Source organism: Pagrus pagrus (genome assembly GCF_965226575.1).
Source record: "Pagrus pagrus genome assembly, chromosome: 7".
NCBI lineage: Eukaryota > Metazoa > Chordata > Actinopteri > Spariformes > Sparidae > Pagrus > Pagrus pagrus.
In genome coordinates, this window is record NC_140191.1 from 11,005,570 (window position 1) to 11,027,809 (window position 22,240).

At 42.3% G+C, this 22,240-nt stretch overlaps 2 protein-coding genes across 5 annotated transcripts in view; both read right to left on the bottom strand.

Annotated features, from left to right (window-relative positions):
- The window catches only part of tmem145 (transmembrane protein 145), a 48,487-nt gene extending 46,073 nt beyond the window's left edge, over nucleotides 1-2,414 (bottom strand). Inside the window, exon 1 of the mRNA XM_084357927.1 lies at nucleotides 2,208-2,414. Within this exon, the coding sequence (XP_084214053.1) occupies nucleotides 2,208-2,318 (111 nt within the window). The 5' untranslated portion in view covers nucleotides 2,319-2,414. The remainder of the gene's footprint in view (nucleotides 1-2,207) is intronic.
- A 2,087-nt stretch (nucleotides 2,415-4,501) lies between these two features.
- Nucleotides 4,502-22,240, bottom strand: part of lipeb (lipase, hormone-sensitive b) — a 30,753-nt gene continuing 13,014 nt past the window's right edge. For all 4 annotated transcript variants that reach the window (XM_084357067.1, XM_084357069.1, XM_084357070.1 and 1 more), the window contains 9 exons: nucleotides 20,139-20,284; nucleotides 19,509-19,694; nucleotides 18,451-18,603; nucleotides 15,579-15,723; nucleotides 14,621-14,848; nucleotides 13,394-13,579; nucleotides 11,545-11,726; nucleotides 10,477-10,743; nucleotides 4,502-9,247 (listed from right to left, as the gene is read on the bottom strand). In XM_084357067.1, coding sequence (XP_084213193.1) covers nucleotides 8,837-9,247; nucleotides 10,477-10,743; nucleotides 11,545-11,726; nucleotides 13,394-13,579; nucleotides 14,621-14,848; nucleotides 15,579-15,723; nucleotides 18,451-18,603; nucleotides 19,509-19,694; nucleotides 20,139-20,284 — 1,904 coding nt within the window. In that variant the 3' untranslated portion in view covers nucleotides 4,502-8,836. The remainder of the gene's footprint in view (nucleotides 9,248-10,476; nucleotides 10,744-11,544; nucleotides 11,727-13,393; nucleotides 13,580-14,620; nucleotides 14,849-15,578; nucleotides 15,724-18,450; nucleotides 18,604-19,508; nucleotides 19,695-20,138; nucleotides 20,285-22,240) is intronic.

Here is a 22,240-nt window from a genome sequence, read left to right on the forward strand (position 1 = left end):
ATATGTCTCCTTCACAATTCAATAATAACAATTGTATAATTCAGTTATGGAGCAACAATAGAGAGGCAACTCGAGGATGTCAGTTTGTCATAAATCAAGTGTTGGACTAGAAAGACGACACACCCAACAGAACAGTGACGTCATTTTGTCACGCCCATAACCAAAAACCTTGTAGAGCCGTTCCTGACTCACTGGCTCACATAATCGCAGCTGTCAGTGTGGCAGACTTGTTGTGATTTCCACCTATTTTTCAAACTTCCTCTGTGCCGAGGAGACGGCCACGTCAGTGTCGGTGACGCTGTAATATGCTCTCCCCCTCCCTCCCTGTTGGTTATGATGAATGAATGTTGAATGATGTCTTGTCCTTCTTTCTCTCAGGTGTAACTACTCCGGGCTCATCGACACTAAAGCAATAAGAGGAGACAGGAACTAGGCTCGCTCTCTCTCTCTCTTCCAGCTTCCGACCTAACAGTGGTTGAGTTTTTGTTTTCTTTTGGGGCTATTCGATGGGTTCAGTAGGGCTATTTCTGCAGCTTTGTTTTAGTTCAGTTTAGTTTGTTGGTAATGTGTTAGGGTAGAGGGTTAGCCACCGCTCCGACGGATGGCTGCCCTTCTTTGGTGCGTTCTGGCCGTATTATCGTTTTGAATATTTGGGTTATTTTTAGTTGGTTTATGGTCCCTTTAATGAACTTTAAACATTATTTTAACTGCAGCTGAACTCGTTGATTATGTTAGACCTCTTTTGGGTTGAAGTCTATCTGGGGGGGATTGAAACAGCGTATATTGAGCGAGACAATTTAGCAGTTTTACAAAAAACTAAATGGTATTTTGCTTGATTTTCCTGACTTAAAAAATATCTTTTAAACTGACAAACATCACGTGTGATTCATGGCACATGTCATTGACTACTGCACCAACTTTTTTCCCCCCAAAAAAGGTCCCATGGGGCGGCGGGATTTCACCTATATGCCGAACATTTGCTGGTTTTAGCTTCTCCCTGCTTTTCTATGATTCACATGATTTTCGACTGACTTGTCTTGTCAGGCAAACAAAGAAATCTATGCACATCAACTTTGGCTGTGGGAAATAGTTTGAGTCATATGTATATTTTTTCATGTTTGATGAAGATTCGCAGTCAACCAGGTCATGGCAATCCTAAGTGCTATATCGAAGGCAACTGGACTTTCTTGAAGACGTTTCAGCTCCCATCCAAGAGGCTTCTTCACAAGTCCATTTGCCTACGACATAGCACTTTGAATTAATTTTCTTTTCACCCCAGGGTTTGAATCTCTGGGCACAGCTGACCTCACAGACTGAGAGGTCAGCTGTGTCCCCTGTTGCTTCACAGAGACAAATGAGACCTCTGCTGCATGTGTTTTTGCAGAAATCCCACCAGAATTACCCCCAATGTCCTAAACGAGGATGAATCAGGCTCGTTTGACGGTATTGTTATGCAGCCTACTTTGTCTGCACAGTGGCCTGTCTTGTTGAACTCACAAGAAAAAATGGTAGCTTCGGCACTATACAAACTTGATCCACGAACTCGAGAGAATATCAGCAGGGGGGGGTGTGAGGAACAGCAGGTGGTAGCCTCCTGAAGCACGAGAGCTCCGTGTATCTGCCCAGCTGCACAGTTTTAACATTTTCAACTCGGAGGTGATGTCGGATGCTGGTGTGTCTGTCCTCTCGGAGGACCGCCACACATCCAGCGCTGCGCCCCAGAACAGAAGCCATATGACGCACACCTGTAACGGCTCCTCATCATAAACACGCATCTCATTTACATTTAAGCGTGGCAAAAAAAAAAAAAAAACACCACGCACGTTTAAAAAAAATACGTGATGTGAGACCGCAACTGGGGTGCTGGGTTGTTTGCGGTGGACTGGTGGGATGCCGCTCAGTGGGGCTACAATGATGCCAAAGACTATAATGAGGGTGAAATATACGCCGCAGATGACACACACGCAGATGGCGCGCAACTGCACGGCGGCACAGAGGTGAGTGCGCTTCACACGGCGGCGTGTGAACATCCGAGGCAACTTAACGCCGGATTCTGGGTACCGGCTCTCCGTCTGTGTGTCCGTCTGTCCGCGGTACTGTCACAGAGACACCTGCGTAGTCGAGTCCCCTTCCCCGCTGCTCTCGGTCTGTGACGGTGTCATTGTCGCAACTAATCAAAAGAGCGAAATGAAGCCGGCAGCGCTCACCTCTTTGGTGTTGACGATGCCTTTGACGTATTTCCCGAGGACCGAGTCCACGAAGAAGACGCTGGACAGCACGGCCAGGCACAGGAGTCTCTCCCCGACCCTCACCTCCATCTTTCTCTCTCCCCCGCTGTCGCTCGTCTGCTCTCTGGGCTCTCCACGAGCCCTGTCTCTGAGGCGGGAGCGCGCACGGAGGAACGGCTCGGCCACGGAGCGCGTCCACGACGGTGCTTTCACTGCCTGTGGCCCCCTCCAGCAGTTGGTGCTGGATAGACGATGCAGTGTGTGTGTGTGTGTGTGTGTGTTTGTGGTTGGGGAGGGTTAACAGAGTGCGCGCTCCCGCTTCCGCTCGTGCCTCTGAGAATGCGACACGTCCACACATTAAAAATGCCATCACTGATTGCAATCATGTTTTCATTAGAGGTCACACACCTTTAATGAAGTAGCGCCGGGACAGATGATACCTGGCCTCCTGGCTCATATTATTGCATCACTAATCACCGGGGTATATATCAGCAGGGTTGGCATCTAATTGCCGCATCAATGCTGACTTTTCTGAAACTATGTCACTTTTTCTGCACTCCTGTCCTGTGGATGTGAACGCAGCAGTGGAAGGAGTACTCAAGAAGCTTTAATTAAAGGTGCAATGTGTAAGATTTTGAAAAATGAACTAAAATGTGAAGAAATAACAACTTTATGACCCCTCCAGTTTCCCTCATGGGACCTTATTTCAGATGAAGACTACACAGCCAACAGTCGCGTTAGTGACGTCGACTCACTGATCCATTACCAAAAGCTGTAACTTTAACCTTGTAGAGCTGCTCCTGTATATTAGCAGCTCACAGAACAGACAAACTCTCCTTTCACATAACTGCAGTTGTCAATATGAGCAGATATACTGTTAGTTTCATCTTTTTTAGCTTTAGCGTGTTGGCGGCGGTGTTGGTGTTGGTGACCTTAACCACAAAACTAGATGATATTTTACTTTGATTATGACAAACTGCAACTTGATTGACTTGGAAAATTATCTTTTAAATGTTGAAGAGAGCTGAAGTCACGGCCCTTCCGATGGACTCCATGGGAATTTATTTAGGAAAAACTTTGTATTGTAGTTAAAGGAGAAAGACACATTTTGATCCCGCTTGAATTGTGCCATGAATCACACAATTGTCAATTTAAAAGATAGTTTTCCAAGTCAATCAATTCTGCCGTAATTAAAGTAAAATATCATCTGGTTTTGTGTTAAACCGCTCCGTGAACTTCATCGTCTCGCACAACACAGGTCACCAACACCAACATGGCCGCCAGCTCGGCTCAGAAGAGGTACTAACAAAGATGAAAACCACAATAAATCTGCTCATATTGACAACTGCGGTTATGTGAAAGGAGAATTTGTCAGTTCTGTGAGCTGCTAATATGCAGGAGCAGCTCTACAAGGTTTAAGTTACAGGTTTTGGATGAACAAGACATTAGCAGCTACTCTGGTGATATGCTGCCCCCATGTGTTGGGAGTATGAACTCAACAGGTGGCCAATTCTTACTTACTGCATCTTTAAGCTATTATTAGCACTATGTAAAATACTCATAGGTAATACAAGTACAATATATGCTTTCAAAATAAAGCAAGTACTGAAATATCAACAAAATTTACTTTAAATATCAAAAGTATTATATTTTTTATGTATATCACTGGATTTTAGTTATCCTATTGCTGTAGATGCTCAAAGTGGAGGCAGTTTTACAATATCTATATCATTGGGTAGTTTAATCCACACAAAACCATATTTTATAGCCTCAGTGTGTTTAATCTTCATTTGCAAAGTATCTAAAGCTGTCAGATAAAATATGATGGAGCGTAAATAAATGTTTGCCTCTGAAATGTCTGTGGCAGGATAGGAGTATGAAATAGCATCAAAGTGGTTACTTTCCACTCCTCTGAGCAGACGAACAGTGATAAATTAATAATAATACAGAGAGGTCTCTGCATTGTGTATTTTTTTAATTTGATCTGACATTTTTATGTTTACAAAAGGTCAGCTTTGTTATTGACCTTTGCCTGAGTCCTGACTGAATCAAGATATTGGTAAAATTCAATTAAGAGTTTTTCAGATTCTCAAATGCAATCACAAATCGTAAAAAAAAAAATCAAAAACCATCAGATATACCAAGAATATCTGGCCAGATAGATTGCTGACAATCTCTCTTCTTTATCCTCAGTGACTTTTAGTTAACCTTTAGTTTGATCAATGCAAAGAAAAGGTTAATTCATGAGCTAAAAACACAACAGAACAGCAGACTCATGGGAGAATATATTTATTTAGATAAAAATCAACAAAGGAAGAAACCAGCCTACTCGCAGTGATTCTGAAATTACATTTATGTATGAAACCTGCAAAGAAAATGCAGTCAAAATCAATCACTCTGCAGTCAATCAATCAATCAATCAGATTAACACATCTGAAAATAAAAATATCTACATGAATCATATAATGTTTCATATACATTCTTTTCTATTCACAGGTTTGCACTTGTGGTGTTTCGAACAAAAGTAAAAAAACAAGTAAACTTAAAACAGCTTTGTTTCCAGTCTATGGCTTGTTTTCTTTTAAAAGGCTAATCATATTCTACATCAGAAATGCATTTTACAGTGCGGAGCGATTTGCATACGGAGCGCAGACGGGCTATGACACTGGGTAGCACCTGCATTTTCAATGATGCCAGTTAACAGCAAACACTAAACAGCAAGGACAGCACATCTTTATGGAAGCAAATAAGGGCTGTTAACATATATACATATACTGTATATTTTTTCTTTTTCTTTCACACCCTGCTGTTGTATAATACCTTTTGTTTGCATGTGATAAAATACATACATGTACTTTATCTAAATTTGTGAATTAAGATAAAATAACAAAATATACATTATATGTGTGCACAAAACTTTGCACATCACAAACTTGAATTTGTGATAATTTTTCAGATTCGAGGACGCACTTTTTCTTTCACTGCACACAAAAGATGAGATACAGCCGCAGGCTGTCAAATCATTTGTGAGCATCATTTAACAAGCTCAAAATATCAATGAACCTCATTTGCTTCCAAACATTCGTTACAAAACTCTGGCTGCAGTCTCTGGTTCTGCTTGAAACGTTGACCATACCTGTAGGAAGTCTAAATGATAGATTAAATATAGTATATCTCACTTGGAAACATTTCTGAGGAGCAGCTGACATCATTGAAGACAGTGACGCAACTGTGAAAGAATTACGTTTCCAGGAATCATGTTTCATTTCAAACAGCTGTTGTGGTATATGGACTGGTTGATAACAGCAAAGTCCATCCTTGAGGTGATTCAAACACATAACTATACAACAATAAACAACATTTTACCATACATATGGGATGTCTGACTGATAGATAAAAGTATTGCTGGTTGGGAAACATTTCTGAGGAGCAGCTCATGTCAGTTGAACTCACTGACACAATTGTGAAAGAATCATGTCCATCCTTGAGATGATTCAAGCAGTACAATAATAAAAAGACTGAAGACTGAAAACTGAAAACAAAAATGGCATGATGCTGGTGTGTAACTGCATAGTTTTATCTAAAACCTCATCAATAAAGCAGCAAGCTCATGTTTGTAGCAGCATTGCACTTTGCATTGCACTTCACCAAAATCAGCATGGAGCAAGGAAGAGCTCCAATGAGAAGAGTTTTCGATGAGTAAATCTGTGGAGGTATGCTGTACAACCTGATAATTCAACAATCAAAGAAAAGCAGCATTAAACTGAATGATTACACAAGTTTGGAAAATTTGTGATTATAAAGTTGCTCTGTGGATGGTCAAGAAATAGACACTCTAATTAGGCAGCAACGCTAATTAAAACAATAAAAAATCAAACATTTCAGCTCTGAACTGAAGGCAGCATATAAGCAGAGATGGAAGCACGAAACTGCCAGTTGGGTCGGGTAAACTATAACACTGAGCAGAGAGCCCATCTGGTGTTTTGCACAGATGAGTTTGCAGCGCTGGGTCAATCACCTGCACTCAGGTTAGGCTGATGCATGAGTGGTCATAAAGGATGAGAGGCATATGGAGGTCAATAAAAAACAAGTTGGTGAATTTTTAAGTTTTCTAGTCGTTCATAATTTATACAACAAAGTGCAAATGACCAGTCAACCCCGCAGGGCTTCATAGGCGGTGGTGTTTTCAGTGCTGATGAAGAAGTCGATGCATATCAAAGACAACAGATGGATGACAGCTGATTAACACTCTGAATAGTCTCTTGACTGTAAAGTGCCGTTCCTGTCTTTATGTGAACACAAACAATGAGGACACGCCCCTGTGTGAGCTCATGTTTCTCACGCACCACAGAGACTGGCGTGATCACGTGAATGAGCACATGCAAACTCCACTTGAGTCACACACACAGGCACCAGTAAAGAAATAAAAATATACAAGCTCAAGCTTAAAATACACTTGCATGGATCGACAATTCAACTCCTGCAAAAGTGCAGAGTGAGCATAAACAGTGGCTAGTAAAGCAAGTACAAACTTCAGCCCAGCATCTCCGAGAGGATGAGTGTATTACTTTCTTCCTCTTCACAGCCGTGGTTCTCTCCATCAATCTGACTAAAAATATTGCAGTAAGTACTGCGAGCTGACAGAACTGAGCATGGGCTAATCCTGTAGCATGACTTTGCTGCTGAAAATCCTGCTCTTCTACGGGGGGAGGATTTCGCACTCGGAGCTTCAGCTAAATCCTATTCATCACACAGCATCCCTTCTCTACAGACTTGGCAACCCTGGCCCTGTTACCAGGCAAGGGCAGGACAGTGCCAGCATTGTTGGCATCTATATTTAGTTGGACCTGTTCGAGGAACTGACCCTCCAAAGGACATTTTTGTGTACTTCAAAGTGCTTCAGTGGCAACATGCTCAGAGGAGTGTCCTCATGTTATCCAAAACAAAGTCCAGAATGTGATGGTGGGGAGCAAAGAAATCTGGACCACCGGCCACTTTCAATCGGCCAAACACAAGTTCAGTGGCTTTTACACAGCAGCACTCATACAAAATCTTTTCTTGCTAAGGGTCCTGGAGCTTTGCCTAAAAGCCTCCGATTTGTAGTAACAGATTGTCTGGGAGGAAAGACCCTGGCTGAAGAGAAGTGGTACTTTGACACATTGCATACTGTGCAGAGACAGAAAGTGAGCAATAACGCCTGGCGAGGAGCAGGGACGACCTGGGAGGAAATCAGCGAAGTGGAGTTTAAAATGTGTATTGATAGCTCAGGGTGGGCTGCCCCTTTCTCTCTCACTCAATTCTTGAGGAGAGCAAGTGTTTCCAGTCTTGAAATAATAAAGCTATTTTGCCTCTTTCAGACATCTGAGAGATATAAGTGTTTATAAAAAGACTTATTTAGGTGGGAACCAGGCTTTCAAGCATGTACTTGTCTTCATAAAATAATGTATTTCAGTGCATCGTCACAAAATTCACTAACAATCACTAAAATGCAATGTTTGCATTAGAACTATCCACACTATCAAAAACACCAGGCGGCATCTAGATGGAGTGCTGCGCTCCTGTATAATATTCTACACTTAATCCCATCGGTATGCATTACTACGAGTAGGATACGAGATTAATTGGAAAGGCCAGGTATGTCGGAGCAGCTGTGCCAAAGAAGCAGAGGTAAATATTGAACACATTGACAAATGTGGAATAAATCACATAAGATTACATTAAACAAACAATATAGTGTACAAACCAACAGAAAAAACGTGTCATGATTCAAGGATCAAAATACAGCAATAGAAAAAAAAAAAAGATATAAATAACACAAGTAATACTACTGCATAGGTTTATAATATGATTAAAAACTGTAACAGAATCTCAAAAGATAAGTGAATCAATTCATCCAGTTTAGGGCCCGTCAGTCTGTTGTGTTTTAGCTCTGTAATTCTATTTGGGAGAGAGTCAACAGAGTTACTATCCACAAAGCGGGCTGTATTGACTGCCAAACTGGCGTAATGGAGAACACAATGTGGAGTTATTAAGTGTGATTTAGAGTGCTCCGTAAAGGACAAGTGGCCATTTGGATTGGGATGACTCTATACAGAAGCATATAGTGTTCCTACCACTGTCTGATTGGGGCCTCAAATGACTGCCATGGCCTAGATGAATCACCCATTCAGGCCTCGTCTCAAGAATCTTCTGCGCTGCTTTATGTCCGAGCCTCAGCTGCCTAACGGCAACTCTGTTAAGTATGTGTGCTGCGTGTGTGGGTGAGTGCTTTGATCTAAGTAGCTGCTAAATTACCATTTTATTCTAAAACATGACTGTCTTTTGTGGGTGTGTTCGTTTTGTCTGCCAGATTTGTATCGGCGCAGGATGGTGCACTGACAAGCAGCAAGAATTGTAAAGCAGATGATGTTGTATTGCATTGCTCCTCTGTTTTTTGTCACTCAAAATCTGGGCAATCTCCTAGAATACCCCCCTCCTCCTCCCGCCTTCTGTTTTTTTTTTTCAGGATACTTTCTCTCTCCCTTTTAGGCGTTGCACTGCCTAAATCTGTCTGACTTTCATTTACTCTTTCTCTCTTCACTCCTTGGGTGACTGCAGTCTTTTCTTTTTTAAACCTTATTTAAAGGCCCACCAGAGTCGGTGTTATTCTGGGCCGCCACGGCAACTAAGTCCTCCCCATCGGCAATTTTAGCTCCTTTCCCGGCTGTAAGCTCGACTCCCTCAATGGGGCCGACGAAGAGAGTACCTGCTTCCCCAGAAGAGGCCGACACACCCCTATCGGTCCGTTCCAGCTTGCGGTGCTTGCGTGGCTCAGGGGGTGTGTCGGACTGGGTGAAGACAGCGCGAATTCTCTCCACGCAGACGTTGGCAGCTTCCCTCGTCTCCCTGGAGAGCTGCGATAGGCTGAGGAAGCCATGGGGGAGGTCGTCCACCACGCACAGAGTGACAGGCTGGTCTATGTTCCTCAAACGCTTGGCAAACATCACAGAGTCATCCAGCATGGGGTCTAATGCACAAGCCTGAGAGGGGGAGAGAGAGAGGGGGGGGGGGTATGGTGAAAAGCAAATTAGGATTCCCTTCAGACATGTCAAGAATCTTAATTAAGGGATGAAGAAAAGGAAGCCAAGCGTCCCAGCTTCGCTTTTGTCCCTGCTTTCTTTACATTCTCGCTGACTCACTCCAGCCACTTTAAAATCAGCACCAATTTCCCCATTTTCATATTAACACCCTTCTCACATGAGAGAGCAGGCAGGCTTCATCCCCCCCTCCCCATCTCTCCCATCACACTCTGTCTTACTCTGATACAACAATGTAAGCAGTGTAAAGTCTTGGTACTCTATCCCTTGACATTTTGAGGCTGCCTTGTTTTACTTCTCAAACCCCCTTGCTGCTCCTCCCATCGCCATTAGCATTCCTAATCATGGTCTGCATGCTCGCACATTATCATATCTGCTCATTTTAAAACATGTGGAAGAAACATTTGAACAATCAGCTTTCTTACAGAGGATCGTACATGCAACCAAATGCAGTCAGTTACAAGGACTTAAAAACTCAAGCTTAAAACTCAAATTGAGATCAACCTTTGACCTGAGTGTATTTAACTGTATAAAAGGGTCGTCCACACCAAGAACAATAACTGTAAAGTTAACTATAATGATGTGAGCATCCATACTGATTAAAGATAACCTTCTGTAAACAGTGGTGCCAAGCATGCACTGCACGCTCTAGCTGTGTCAGCTGCTTAGGAAAATGGATATCGATGACCAGTTACTGCTGTAACTTGGGCAGAGAGACAAAAAGAAAGGAAGGAAATGGGTTTTACAAAATTCTTCAAAGATTAGAGGAGTTAGGGGAATCCAATACTCTGTTACAAGAGCCGTCGTTTCATACTTTATCCTGGGGACATCAGTAAATAAAAAACCCAAATGGCAGCATGTCTCAGGTAAAAGGACATTTTTTATGTGTAATTTGCAGCCTGATATTAGATTATATAAGCATTTTATAAATTGTGACTGTGACGCCCTGTAAGTTCAGAAGGATTTTGATTGGCTCTCAATATTTCTATCAGTCGTCAAATCACTCCAACAGTGATCCCAATGATATTATTCGCCATTCGTTAAAGTTGAGGTGTGGTCTTCGTCTTCCAGCATTCACTTGAGCTAAAGTGATCCGTCTATTTATATGTATAGTTGTCACTATCTTGGTGTGGACGGCCCTTTAATATCATCCTACTGTAGCTACTTCTTACCACTATATGTACAGGTGGCAGCCCTTTCAGCATGCTATCAGGAGCCAGCAGAGGAGAGCAGAAAGGATCCTTGACCACTGGAGAACTCTGCAACCTCATCTCTGTTTGCTGCACTGAACGCAGCGGCTCAAACCCCAGGGGAAACTCCCTTGGGTGCTCATTTTCTGAACCCTCCTCTCCACCAGGGGGTGGTATGGCCACCGAAGACAGGTTGCTGGACATGAAGGGATCTGCATCCTTGGCGAGGAAGAAATTCACATCTTCTGGCTACATAAAAGAAGAGATAAGAAAATATTTAGGTGAGGTTAGACAGCACTGAGTGGTCAAGGGAGAGGTTAATGGCAGGGAAATAAAACAAACTTGATTAGAAATACACACACCGGCACTGTCCTTGTAAAAATCTTCTAAAAAAACTTGGCTCACTGCCTGAGTCTTGGCTGAATGATTCCCATTTCAAGGAGGAAAAGCATGTTTAAAATCTTACATCACCTCAGCTTGCTATTTTTCCACTAATCCAGTCTGCCTGTGTGAAAACACATGCAAGGGATAATCTGAACTACCTTGACAGTATCCACGTAACCAAAAATTTTTGATATTCAGTCAGCATTTTATGAGTAAATCTGTTTGCGAAGCATGGGTGACATAATCTCAGCTGAGTTCAACAAGATGACACATTCACATCACTGCAGGGCATATAGCATCATATGACAGAGGGCCAAAATCTTCACGCTTATAAACTGTTCAACCTCTTAACAAAGGCAACAACTGTGTGCTAAATCTTTTTAAAGCACGTGGTATGAAAGTAGATATAACGTGCTCAAAGATGAGGCTGGTTTGAATTTTCTTCATGGCATTGGTGCAAATAATAATCATCAAATTACAAACATTTAAAGACCTTGTGGGAATTAAATCACAGGATTTAAATCCCACGGCAATCCCCACTAACAATCCAGTGTTCTTTTAAGCAGCAACAACCGTGAGCTGTTTAATACTGTTAACTACTTCTGGATAAGAGCATCAGCTGAGAGCATGCTAATCTCAATGTAAACATGTTCAAGCGTGACATACGGTGCGCTCAGAGAGCAGTGGTGCACTGTGAGAGGTGGCATTGTGCTGGGATCCCAAGTCCTGGCAAGTCTGGCTCTTCACAGATAATTTCCTGCTGGGGAATTCTGAAGGCTCTGACGGTACAGGGGGGTCAGCGTGAGGAGAGGAGATGGATGCCTCTGAAATGCTCTTCCTCACTGTGTCTAAGAAATTACATAGAGAGATGAATGAGACAACTGGGAAAACAGAATATAAATACAAAATAAAGGCATTAAGGTGATCATATTGTGCTTTTCGGGTTTTTGCCTTTCCTTTATTGTCTTATGTAGCTTTCTTGTGCATGTAAAAGGTCTGAAAAGTAAAAAAGCCCAAAGTCCACGCAAAAGGGAGTAACTCTCTCTCTAAAATGCCTGATTTGTGGAGCCTTTACTTCCTTGACTTATGTGCGTCGCTATATAACAGTTGCTGATGCTGTAGTAGCGTAATTTTATATCACACTACCTTGCTCAGCATGACCTGCCCTACTCTGCCTCTGATTGGCTACATCCTGCCCGTTAAGTAATTTGCATATGCAACTCTCACCAAAGAGTGAACAGAGGCGAGATGTCTCACTCTGTAGCTAAGACAGAGCGTTCAAGACACAGTGTGAAAAGAGATGCTGCAGCAATGCACCATGAGAAAAATAATGTGTTTTTGAAAATTAAAGTATGTAAAGCTATTCTACTAGGACGTCCAAATAAAAGTATGAACCTGAACATTTGCATAATATGACCTGTTTTAAAAAATAACCAGTAGCCACACAAAGTACATTAGATAGTTTATATAAGATAAAGAGGATACTCAAATGTACTTGGGTTGATAGCAGCTGGAGGACACAGGAAAAAATAAGCAAACAGTACACAACCACTTTCACTTATTCTACTACAGTTTCTACTTATCATATGTCCTCTGGTTGACAGCCAACAGTTAAAAGCCTAAAATGCAAATTGGGATGTATCAGAAAAGAGAGAGGAGAAGTGGGTGGGGGAAATTCAAATGGTGCTGTCATGGTGATATCATCAGCCCGCCCCGAGCCGTCAAAACATAGCTGGAAGAGACGTCTTGGCTGGTCTCTTCTCAAAGCGCTACCTATCTCCAATCTCTTTAATAATGAACCATCTCAGCACCATGATGGCCTTTTAATAATGTACACCCACCAATGACATTCTCATTAGTTTGGGCTTTGCAGCTGTGGGGGTGTCACCTTAGCTAAGGGGACACCAGGGAAATTACGATTCGCCACCAGATTTACGGTGGCTACAATTAACAATTACTGTCAAAGCCCGGCTGCTCCAAAGAGGTGAATTGATATGAATGGGGCAGCAGGAGTGTTACACAACAGGGCGGGATAAAGCAATAATTGGTTAGTTAAATGCTGAATAAAGGGGATCCATGTCAATAAACTCCTCCATATGGTAATGAACTTTGGGGCTGTTGATGTTGTTGCACTCATAATACTTAAATAAAGTGATTTAATGAACACACTGAAAACGAGGGTGGCACACACACGCGCGCACGCACGTGCGCACGCACACACACACACACACACACACACACACACACACACACACACACACACACACACACACACACACACACACACACACACACACACACACACACACACACACACACACACACACACACACACACACACACACACACACACCAAGATCTGAGCTGTAGACACGAGCAGATTGCATCTATAGAAAACTTTGAACACAATAGCTGCCAAGCAGAACACATTTATGCCACCCACATCTGAGCTAACACCTGACTGCACACACACGCACAAACACACTCATGCACTCAGTCGCAGTCGGTGGTATACCAGTGGCTCCTGGTGGTGCCTCTGCAGCTGTGCTGGGGGAGGCCGAGGCTCTGTTGGAATCCAGCAGAGAGTGGATCCAGTTGGAGGCTCCCTGTCGAAAATCTCTGAGCATCAGCGCCGTGTCTCTCCTCACCAGGCTCAGTGTACTCACTTTCTCTACCTGTGTCTCTGTCTGCGGCTCATTGCCTGCCGAAGGAGGTATGGATGAAAGGTTAGCAAGGAAAAAAAGATGTACTACAGAGATTACTACAAGTGTTTTTGTCATTCTTCTATAAGCATGAATGAGTAACAACAGATAATAGGAGATGAATAATAGCAAAGTAAAGAAAACCACGGCCAGTGGGTTCAATACTACCACAAAGCATTTTGTATCACTGACCGCGATACATAGTGATGACAGTAGGAGTGAATAGAAAACTGTTAGTGTTTTAGTTCAGTTATTGGAAAAAGAAACAGGATAGACACAATATGAAAAAAAAATCCATTTGCTGATAAGTTGAGCTGTTGTTATACACAATACAAGCTGGATGATACTGGAGCAAGTATTTCAGAGAGTTAGTACTTTGTGAATATTTAGTTCATTCTTAAATAAATATACAACTGAAGGCTTGTTGGTCATCTTTATAGATTTATGTCTTACATCAGAAATTTAGACCACAGTCAAATCCAAGATGATTTATATGGTCATTTATTTCTGTACTAAAATCAAAAGATCGGCAGAGCAGACATTAGCTGAATAATTGATTATTAGCTGTGAGCTGTTGTCAGAGCTGCTTGCTTTTCATCATAAACTGAATAATGTTTTAGCTGCTGGTCAGACATGGTAAGAAGTTAAGTAAGTAAGTTTCCATGATTGTACACGCTAATCAATAGAATAGGAATAGAATAGATTAGTTGATAATGAAAATGGATGAAGAAAAACAACATCTTAACTTCAGGTAACAACCTCATAATTTATGCTACACTAGTAGCATACATGATTAGGTTATTAATCATTATTGTTTACAGACCTGCAACTACAGTCCAGACCATTATATTCAGAGTATGAATGATGTGAAGAGGCAGTCAGCAGAGACATGCAGAAATGCTCGACAGAAAGAAAATAGATCTAAACTTAATTTTCAACTTGGACCAAACACGAAAAAAAATCCTGGCTTGATTTCTCTTTTTAAAAAAGGCGCGCACGCACACACACACACAAACAGACACACACACACGCACGCCTACCAGCGTAGGCGCTGAGACACCTGGAGAGCACACTGAGCGGCAGCAGGGGATCCATAAGTGTTAGCAGACGGGAGGGTGAAGCGTAGGCAGTCAGCAGGGTAGCCGGGTAGGCTGCCACGATGCCATCTGGCATTCGCACACCAAAGGCAGCAGCGCGCATAGATGTCGTCACACTCAAGTTGCCTCCCGCACTGTCGCCGGCCAGACATACTTTCTCTCCAGTCCAACCTGGAAAGATAGAAATGGGACAGTGATGAAAAAAACTAAAGAAAAAGAGGGAAAGAAAACAAAACAGAATTCAGTGGGGAAAATGGAACACACAAAACAAAAGGAGACGAGAAAAAAAGCCTTTTTTCTGCATCCAAGAGAAATCCACTGAGATGCAAAAAAAAAAAAAAAAAGTGTCACAGACATCAAGTAACAGAATTTCTTTTCTTCAGTGCTGAATATGTGGCTGCTTTGAGGGGCTGTTGTCTTACTGTCTGCCTCAAGGCTGTGATATTGTTTTCTTGTACTACAACAGACATATTACATTGTCATCACTGTTAATTTGACACAGTGTGCTTCAGCGGTCGGATGTACCCCAGACCGACCGGTCGTCTTTTGTTTTGTTTTCTGCCTGAATATTGAGCATGTGTGATAATGCATAACAATAGGTACAGTGCCAGACACCTTGCTGCAGCATGATTACTTTCAAAGTAATGAATGAATCTGTCTGAGAGATATAGGGATTGTGGGAGAGGATTTGCAGAAGCAGTCCACAGGACACCTTCACTCTGAGGGTGAGTTTTACCCATTTAGTTGTGCCTATGCATTAATTCTAATCAACTACTTTCTTTTACCTGCCTAATTTATACATCATTTCAACTGCAACTTCTCCCACGACAGTAAAAAATGAATCAGAAAATGTACAGAGGAGATAAAAAGTCAATGCTCTGGAGTAAACAATGCTGTGTACCTAGTAGGTGGTGATTTCTCAGAGCCCAGCAGTAGGCGTAGAAACACTCTTCCAGGGCCCTCGGGAAAGGGGCTTCAGGGGCCAGAGAGTAGTCCACTGACAGGATGGGGACACCCAGGTCCTGGGACCAGCTCTTCAAATAGGGCTGCACAAGACAGAAGACAAGAGTATGCCGGGTTGAATTTATGAATGGAAAAACACTCACAATTTCACAGTGAATATATTCTATGTTGTAAAATTTATGAGAAACAACAGCAGCCACAATAAAACGCAGTGGCACGGAGACAGAGAGAAAAAGAAATGTGGTGGGAGAGAGACGTGTGGGGGTGAACATTAAGAAGCGAGGATGAAAAGTTATGAAAATAATGTGTCCCTCTGATGTCATCTGTCTGCTTTCTGGCTTAGTGTCTAGACAAAGGCAGAATGAGCGTTGCTCTGACGGTCACCTCCATTTCCTTTCTTCCCGTCTCATACAGTAATAACAAGAAGGTTCCCACATGTCCTAGTTTGCTATGAAGGAAAAAGATAAAGACAAAGGGATGGTGTGGATTTTCAGAGATTGACTGCACAAACAAACTCACTGTCAGAATGCTGAGTGTTTCCCTTTCCTTGTTGCCACAGTCGGGTTAAGTGTTTACTATTCTCATGCCAACCTAAGGCAAGTGCTGTACTTTCAAACTGCAGTGCAGTGACCTTGAAATGTGAGAAAGGAATCAAAACTTGTCATGGCAAAATATTCTGTCCACAAAGCATTCGTCCTTTCCTCTTCTGTCTTTATCTTCTCCCAGCACCCTATACATTGCTATGACAGGGTTGGCGGCGAAAGCAACAGCTCTCCGTTCACAATACCAGCTAAAGCACACAGTGTGTATGTTTGCATGTCGCCTCACCGACCCGTGAATTAGTATGAAGAAAACACAAAGTAGCAGCTCCAGCAGTCAGCTGTGCTTTCTCAAAGCCCTACCCGTCACAAGAAATCTTAGAGTGAGACTGCTGACAAGTGAGTGTGCATTCAGTTCAAGCACTGTTCAGGTCGGTGTGGGTTTGTACAAATCTGCAATCTGTATGCATGTGTGTGCAACTGTGTGTAAATAACAGCTATTGTTGTCTGGCTACAATGAATGTCAACACGAGTAAAAGGAGCAACGGAAATACAGCAAATGGCCCACCTGGCAGAGAAGTACACGTGCACATGTTGTGCGTGTGTTTTTATTGGGCTGAGACCAAGGCTGGTTCATTTTACATGACACAGGAAAACCCTGTCATAGACACACATATCATATTTACAAAGAAAAAGCCATACACACACCATAACAGAGGGTTCCAGATCTGTTCTCAAAGTAGGAATTAATGGGAGCTGCAGTCCCACTCATTCTCAGACAGGCACAGTTAATCTGCAAGCTTATACCTCAACTGGCTAAACACGGTGTGTGTGTGTGTGTGTGTGTGTGTGTGTGTGTGTGTGTGTGTGTGTGTGTGTGTGTGTGTGTGTGTGTGTGTGTGGTCAAGTTGCTAAATGCACAGATGCCAGCGCATCCATTCCTGTGATCTCAACATCATTGGGCACAGAGAGCAGAGGCTCCTTCCAGTGAAGGACACTAAGTGAGCAAAAAGGATTTTGTGAGATATTAGAACGATTGAGAGGGAGGATGTAATAAAAAAGGAGAGCCTAGAAGAAGAAGAGAGAAGGATAGTCTGACAAGTCTTCCATTAGTGCCCCGGGTAATCTTTCTCTGCGGGGTTGTACAGTTCTCCGTTAATTCAACATGACAGCCCTGTTCACCCCCTTCTTTGATTGCTCCCTCTCATCCTCTGGTTGCTACGCAGCTGCAGATCAAGGATGCCCATGTCCTTGGCGATTTCACAGAGTTCTGTCTTGTGGTAGCTATAAGTAGCTTGATGCCACATAAAGACCAAACACAGCCACAGATGACCAGATGAGTGTATAAACGAACAGGGAGAGGAGTGGGCACAAACCATGTTAAAATAAGCTTTCTCATTAAGATTAAGAAAACAGGTTGATTTCTTTCTCCAGTTGCTATTTCATATCGTGGTTCTTATATAAGCTTACAACAAAACTGGTTGACAAAACAAGATTTTCATTTGAGAGCAATGACAAGAAAGAGCCAACACAATTTTAAGACATGACTTCCAAGCTTATGTGTGTGTGTTGGAGTCCCTTTTATTCCATCAGAGCGATGTAGATCTTAAATCTAGGACATGGGCTCCTCCTCTATAATAAAGAAACGGGGATGAGGATGAAGTGAATGACAGGAAGCAATGATTTACATAAAGAGAAGAGCTAGCTTTGTGTGCACCTTGCCGGTAAAGAGGGCATGGAGGGAGGGCAAACTGTCTCCATTAAGTTTTTAGGGATTAATTACAATATAATTAGTTCAACGGCTTATTAAGTGCCACACTATTGACATAGTAAGAGACTCAGACTGGTAACCCCCTCTGCTCCTGTGCTGTCAACTACCCCTCAACACTTTAATTAACTTGGGTTCCATTACAATTTGTTTAAGTAAACACAGTCAGAAGCTGAAGCACTGAAGAGATGAGAAGGTGAACTTAGCTGGATAACCGCTGGCTCAAATCCTGGAAAAACAAAATTTGAGCCAGGTGTCTAATGGTGGAGGTGTAGTGGTGTCAGTATTTGCATATGTAGGTGCCACATGACATATTACACCACTGTATCCTGCACTTAAACCAACTTTTTCATTATAAATACAGTTACATAGAGACATGAATCCAAATACTATATGATATAAATATATAGTATTTTGGAGTCAGATTTTCTTGCAAAGTACAACTAGTCCAGTGCTTTTATAGTCAGTGTAAAGTATATACTAGTTGGAGACAACCATTTCACCTCATGGGACTTGGAGGTCTGGGCGACAAAGCCTCCCCCGTGGAAGTGGATCAGGAGGCAGGGAGACGAGGGGAGGCGCTTGGTCTTCAGCCCCAGCGACAGAGAGATGGCTCCCCCCTCAGAGCGGCAGAGAGATAGCAGAGTCTCGCTGTCCTGGAGGCAGTGAGATGGAGAGGAGGAGAAAGAGGAATGAATTAAAGATTCATTATATATATTCTTATTCTTAAAAGAGAGAAAAAATGACAGAATAATTAAAATCAGTTGATCTGGTCTAAGAGTTAAAAAAAAAATCCCATGATAACAGGTCGTAATGTTTGCATTACTGCCCACAGACTGTCTGCATTGCAAACAAAGCCTTGTTTTCATTGTTAATATATTTATTGCGAGTGGTAGCAACAGGGCTCCTTTGAGAGAGGAATTAACTAGCTGCTCTGCAGCAGCTTGCTGCCAGCCTTCCCCACGCCTGCATGAACGCACACTAACTCCCATTCATTAACAGACAAGGAGGGAGGGGAAGCTGCGTCTGTGAGGGAGGACTTCCGTTGATGCAGACTTGTATTTTGCGACATTAAAAAGGAAGCTGTTGTTTCGTTGGAGCATGATCAATAGCTGAAAGTGTTTGTTGATAGCACGTCTGGTTAAGTGCCAGGCTACAAAGAAAGGAGGGGAACAAGCTTGGAAGGAGAGAGTGAGTGTCTGGAGAGAATTAGGCAGGCAGGAGGAGTAGAAAAAGTGAGAGTGATACCTATGACAGAGAAATAGATAGAGAGAGACATAATGAAGGGGATTATGTCCATGAGGATGAGCCGAAGAAGCAGTTTACTAGCTCGGGAAAAATACCAGATATGCTATTACACATTGCTAGAATATTTTAAGAATTTGTATGACTGGTATATGCAAAGTAGTTTTAAAAGAGATAGTAGAGGGAAATGGCTATAAACTAGGTCACAACAAATACTTCATACTCTCTAATTGTGCACAAAACTTGAGATCATGAAGGTTTTTATTGCATTTTCCACTGTGCCATTATAGTGTGAACAGAATAATGATTTAAATACCTGTCCTTCACGTAAGTCATAAGAGATGAGCCTCATCTGAACCGGAGCTGGGCCGATGTGCGCTGATGGAGGAGCTATAGTAACAGATGCTCTGTGGTTGGCTGCCAGGGGAAGGTCAAAGGGCACAGGGGGCACAGAAAGAGCCCGGTTCACCTTTACTTGAGTGGATGTCATACTGGCAAGACTCTGGAGGAAAGAAATACGACAGAGAAAAAGAGAGAAAGAATTGAGACAGAAAGGGAGAGAGAAGAGAAAGAGAAGAGTGCAAGTTACAGAGCGAGCCAGGTCACTGAACAGTAAGAGAAACCGGATGAATAAATCATGAACCCTATTGAATAAATTGAATTCCACTCTATTATTACCAACGGCCTGTAGGCCGACATGCATAATGTTAGAAAGGTATTTCTATCAGAGGAAAGTAAAATATCACCGATACAGGTTTAAAATTAAAAACAGCACCCTTATCTGTGTGGTGTGTTAGTGCTGACAGCAGGGGTAGATTACAGACGTCTTAGGGGCATATTCGTCTGTGTGTGTGTGTGTGTGTGTGTGTGTGTGTGTGTGTGTGTGTGTGTGTGTGTGTGTGTGTGAGAGTGAGAGAGAGAAAAGGACCATTAACAGTCTACTCACCGACAGGACTTCGGTCTCTGTGATGTTCCAGAAGCTCTTCCAGAAATGGACGTCCAGGTTCTGCGTGATTCGTTCAAATTCTGCCCCTCTCAACTCTGGGTCGATGGCATACTTCCCTGAGGTAAAGAAAGAGCTGGCTGCAACACCTGGGGAACAGAGGAAGGACGACATAATGAGATGGGTAAAATAATGGGTAGGAGACACCAGAGACAGTGTAATGCAACAAAAGAAATTGAGTACTGAGTAATTGAGTTAAAGGGAAGGAAGAATGTGTTTGTGACTGGCAGACAAAAGCTCAGGATCATTGGAATGAAAACAGTAATTTCACAAAAACACAAACAGCAGAAAGGAGGGCAGGAACATCACCTCTCCAGTAAGAGACAGGACCCTGGCACATAAAACAACACCATTAGAAAAACATTTTATATTAGGGTACACATAATAACCATTAACTAGTCACTTATTAGAATGCATATTTGTAACATATCTACTCTTTAGTGGTTATTATAAGGTCCCTCAATTACCTCCTAATTACTGCTTATTGATGGTAAATGAGCAAGTTGTTGTACATGTATTACAGTTTTCATATACTCTGCTCAGTAGTGGTCTTATGAGATGATTCTCGCTCCCTCATTTACACATAATATATACATGGTCTATTTTGTAACAGAACTCAGAAAGTGTTAAAAGTGTCCAAATAACTCTAAATTAAGGTCTTAATTTCTAAACTGAGAGTTTGTCCCACATTGTTGTGAGGTCCCATAACTAGTACAACCTGTGAGGGTTATTAAGTGTCAAAGTTTTATTTGGACTCTATTAACACTTTGGTTTTGTGTGTTTTTATAGAACACACCATGTACATTAGGTGTTATTAAGGGAGATTGACCGGACTTTATGAAACGCTAACATGATCAAACAACCGGCTTCCAGCACAACACAGAAGTTCCACAGAGCCCCTTCAATATGCACACCTGAATGTAAGGTGTTACTGAAAACACACTGAAGAAAGTAGGTGAAAGGACGGAAGAAAAGACAGATAGTCAAGAAGGAAATAGAGTAGTGAAAAATGGCAAACCTCAAAGATGTGGCCCCTGAGAACAATCGTCAAAGTCAACAGAGTGAATTCTCTTATACAGTCGAAAGTTTACATACACTTGAAAAGAAAATGTATATCAAGGCAGTCTCCAGCTCCAATGATTTCTGATGGGGTTCAGGTCAGGACTTGGGAAGACCATTCCAAAAGCCATTCCTCTGGCTGATGATTTTAGGTTATCCTACAGAATTTGGAGATAATCCTCCCTCTACATTATTCCATTTACTTTCTTTAGAGCACCAGATTATTCCATTTACTTTCTTCAGAGCACCAGATCCACTGGCAGCAAAAGCTGCACAGCATAATACTACCACCACGTGCTTGACAGTAGGTACAGTGTTCTTGGGGTTAAAGGCCTCGCCTTTTCGCCACCAAACATATTGATGCTCATTGTGGCCAAACAACTAAACCTTTGTTTCATCTGACCACAGAGTTTTCCTCCAGAAGGTTTTATCTTCGTCAATGTGATCAGCAGCAAACTTCAGAAGAGCTTTAAAAAAAGGTGCCATGTCTGGAACAAGGGCTTCTTTCTTGCATAGCAGCCCATCAGCTCATGTTGTTGCAAAACACACTTGACTGTGGCCATGACACGTGCAGCTTTTAATTCATTACAGACTTGCTTTTAAGTGGTTTTTGGTTGACTCTTGATCATCATGGCCAATTTTCTCTCAGCAGCAGGTGATACTCTGCGTTTTCGTCCTGATCGTGGCAATGACACAAACTTTGTCATGCACTTTATACTTACAAACAGTTGTTTGTACAATTGATCTTGGGACTCTTACTGCTTTGAAATGGCTCCAAGTGACTTTCCTGACTTGTTCAAATCAATAATGGGCTCTTTCAGATCAATGCTGAGCTCTTTAGACTTTCACATTGCAGTGTATGTGGCTGAGTCTAATGGGTTTATCAGACAAGCCATTTTAAAATGGGACCAGAAAAGTCATCAGCCATTATCAATCATAACCACTAGGAAGAAGTTAAGAGGCCATGCTGCAAAGAAAATTTGATT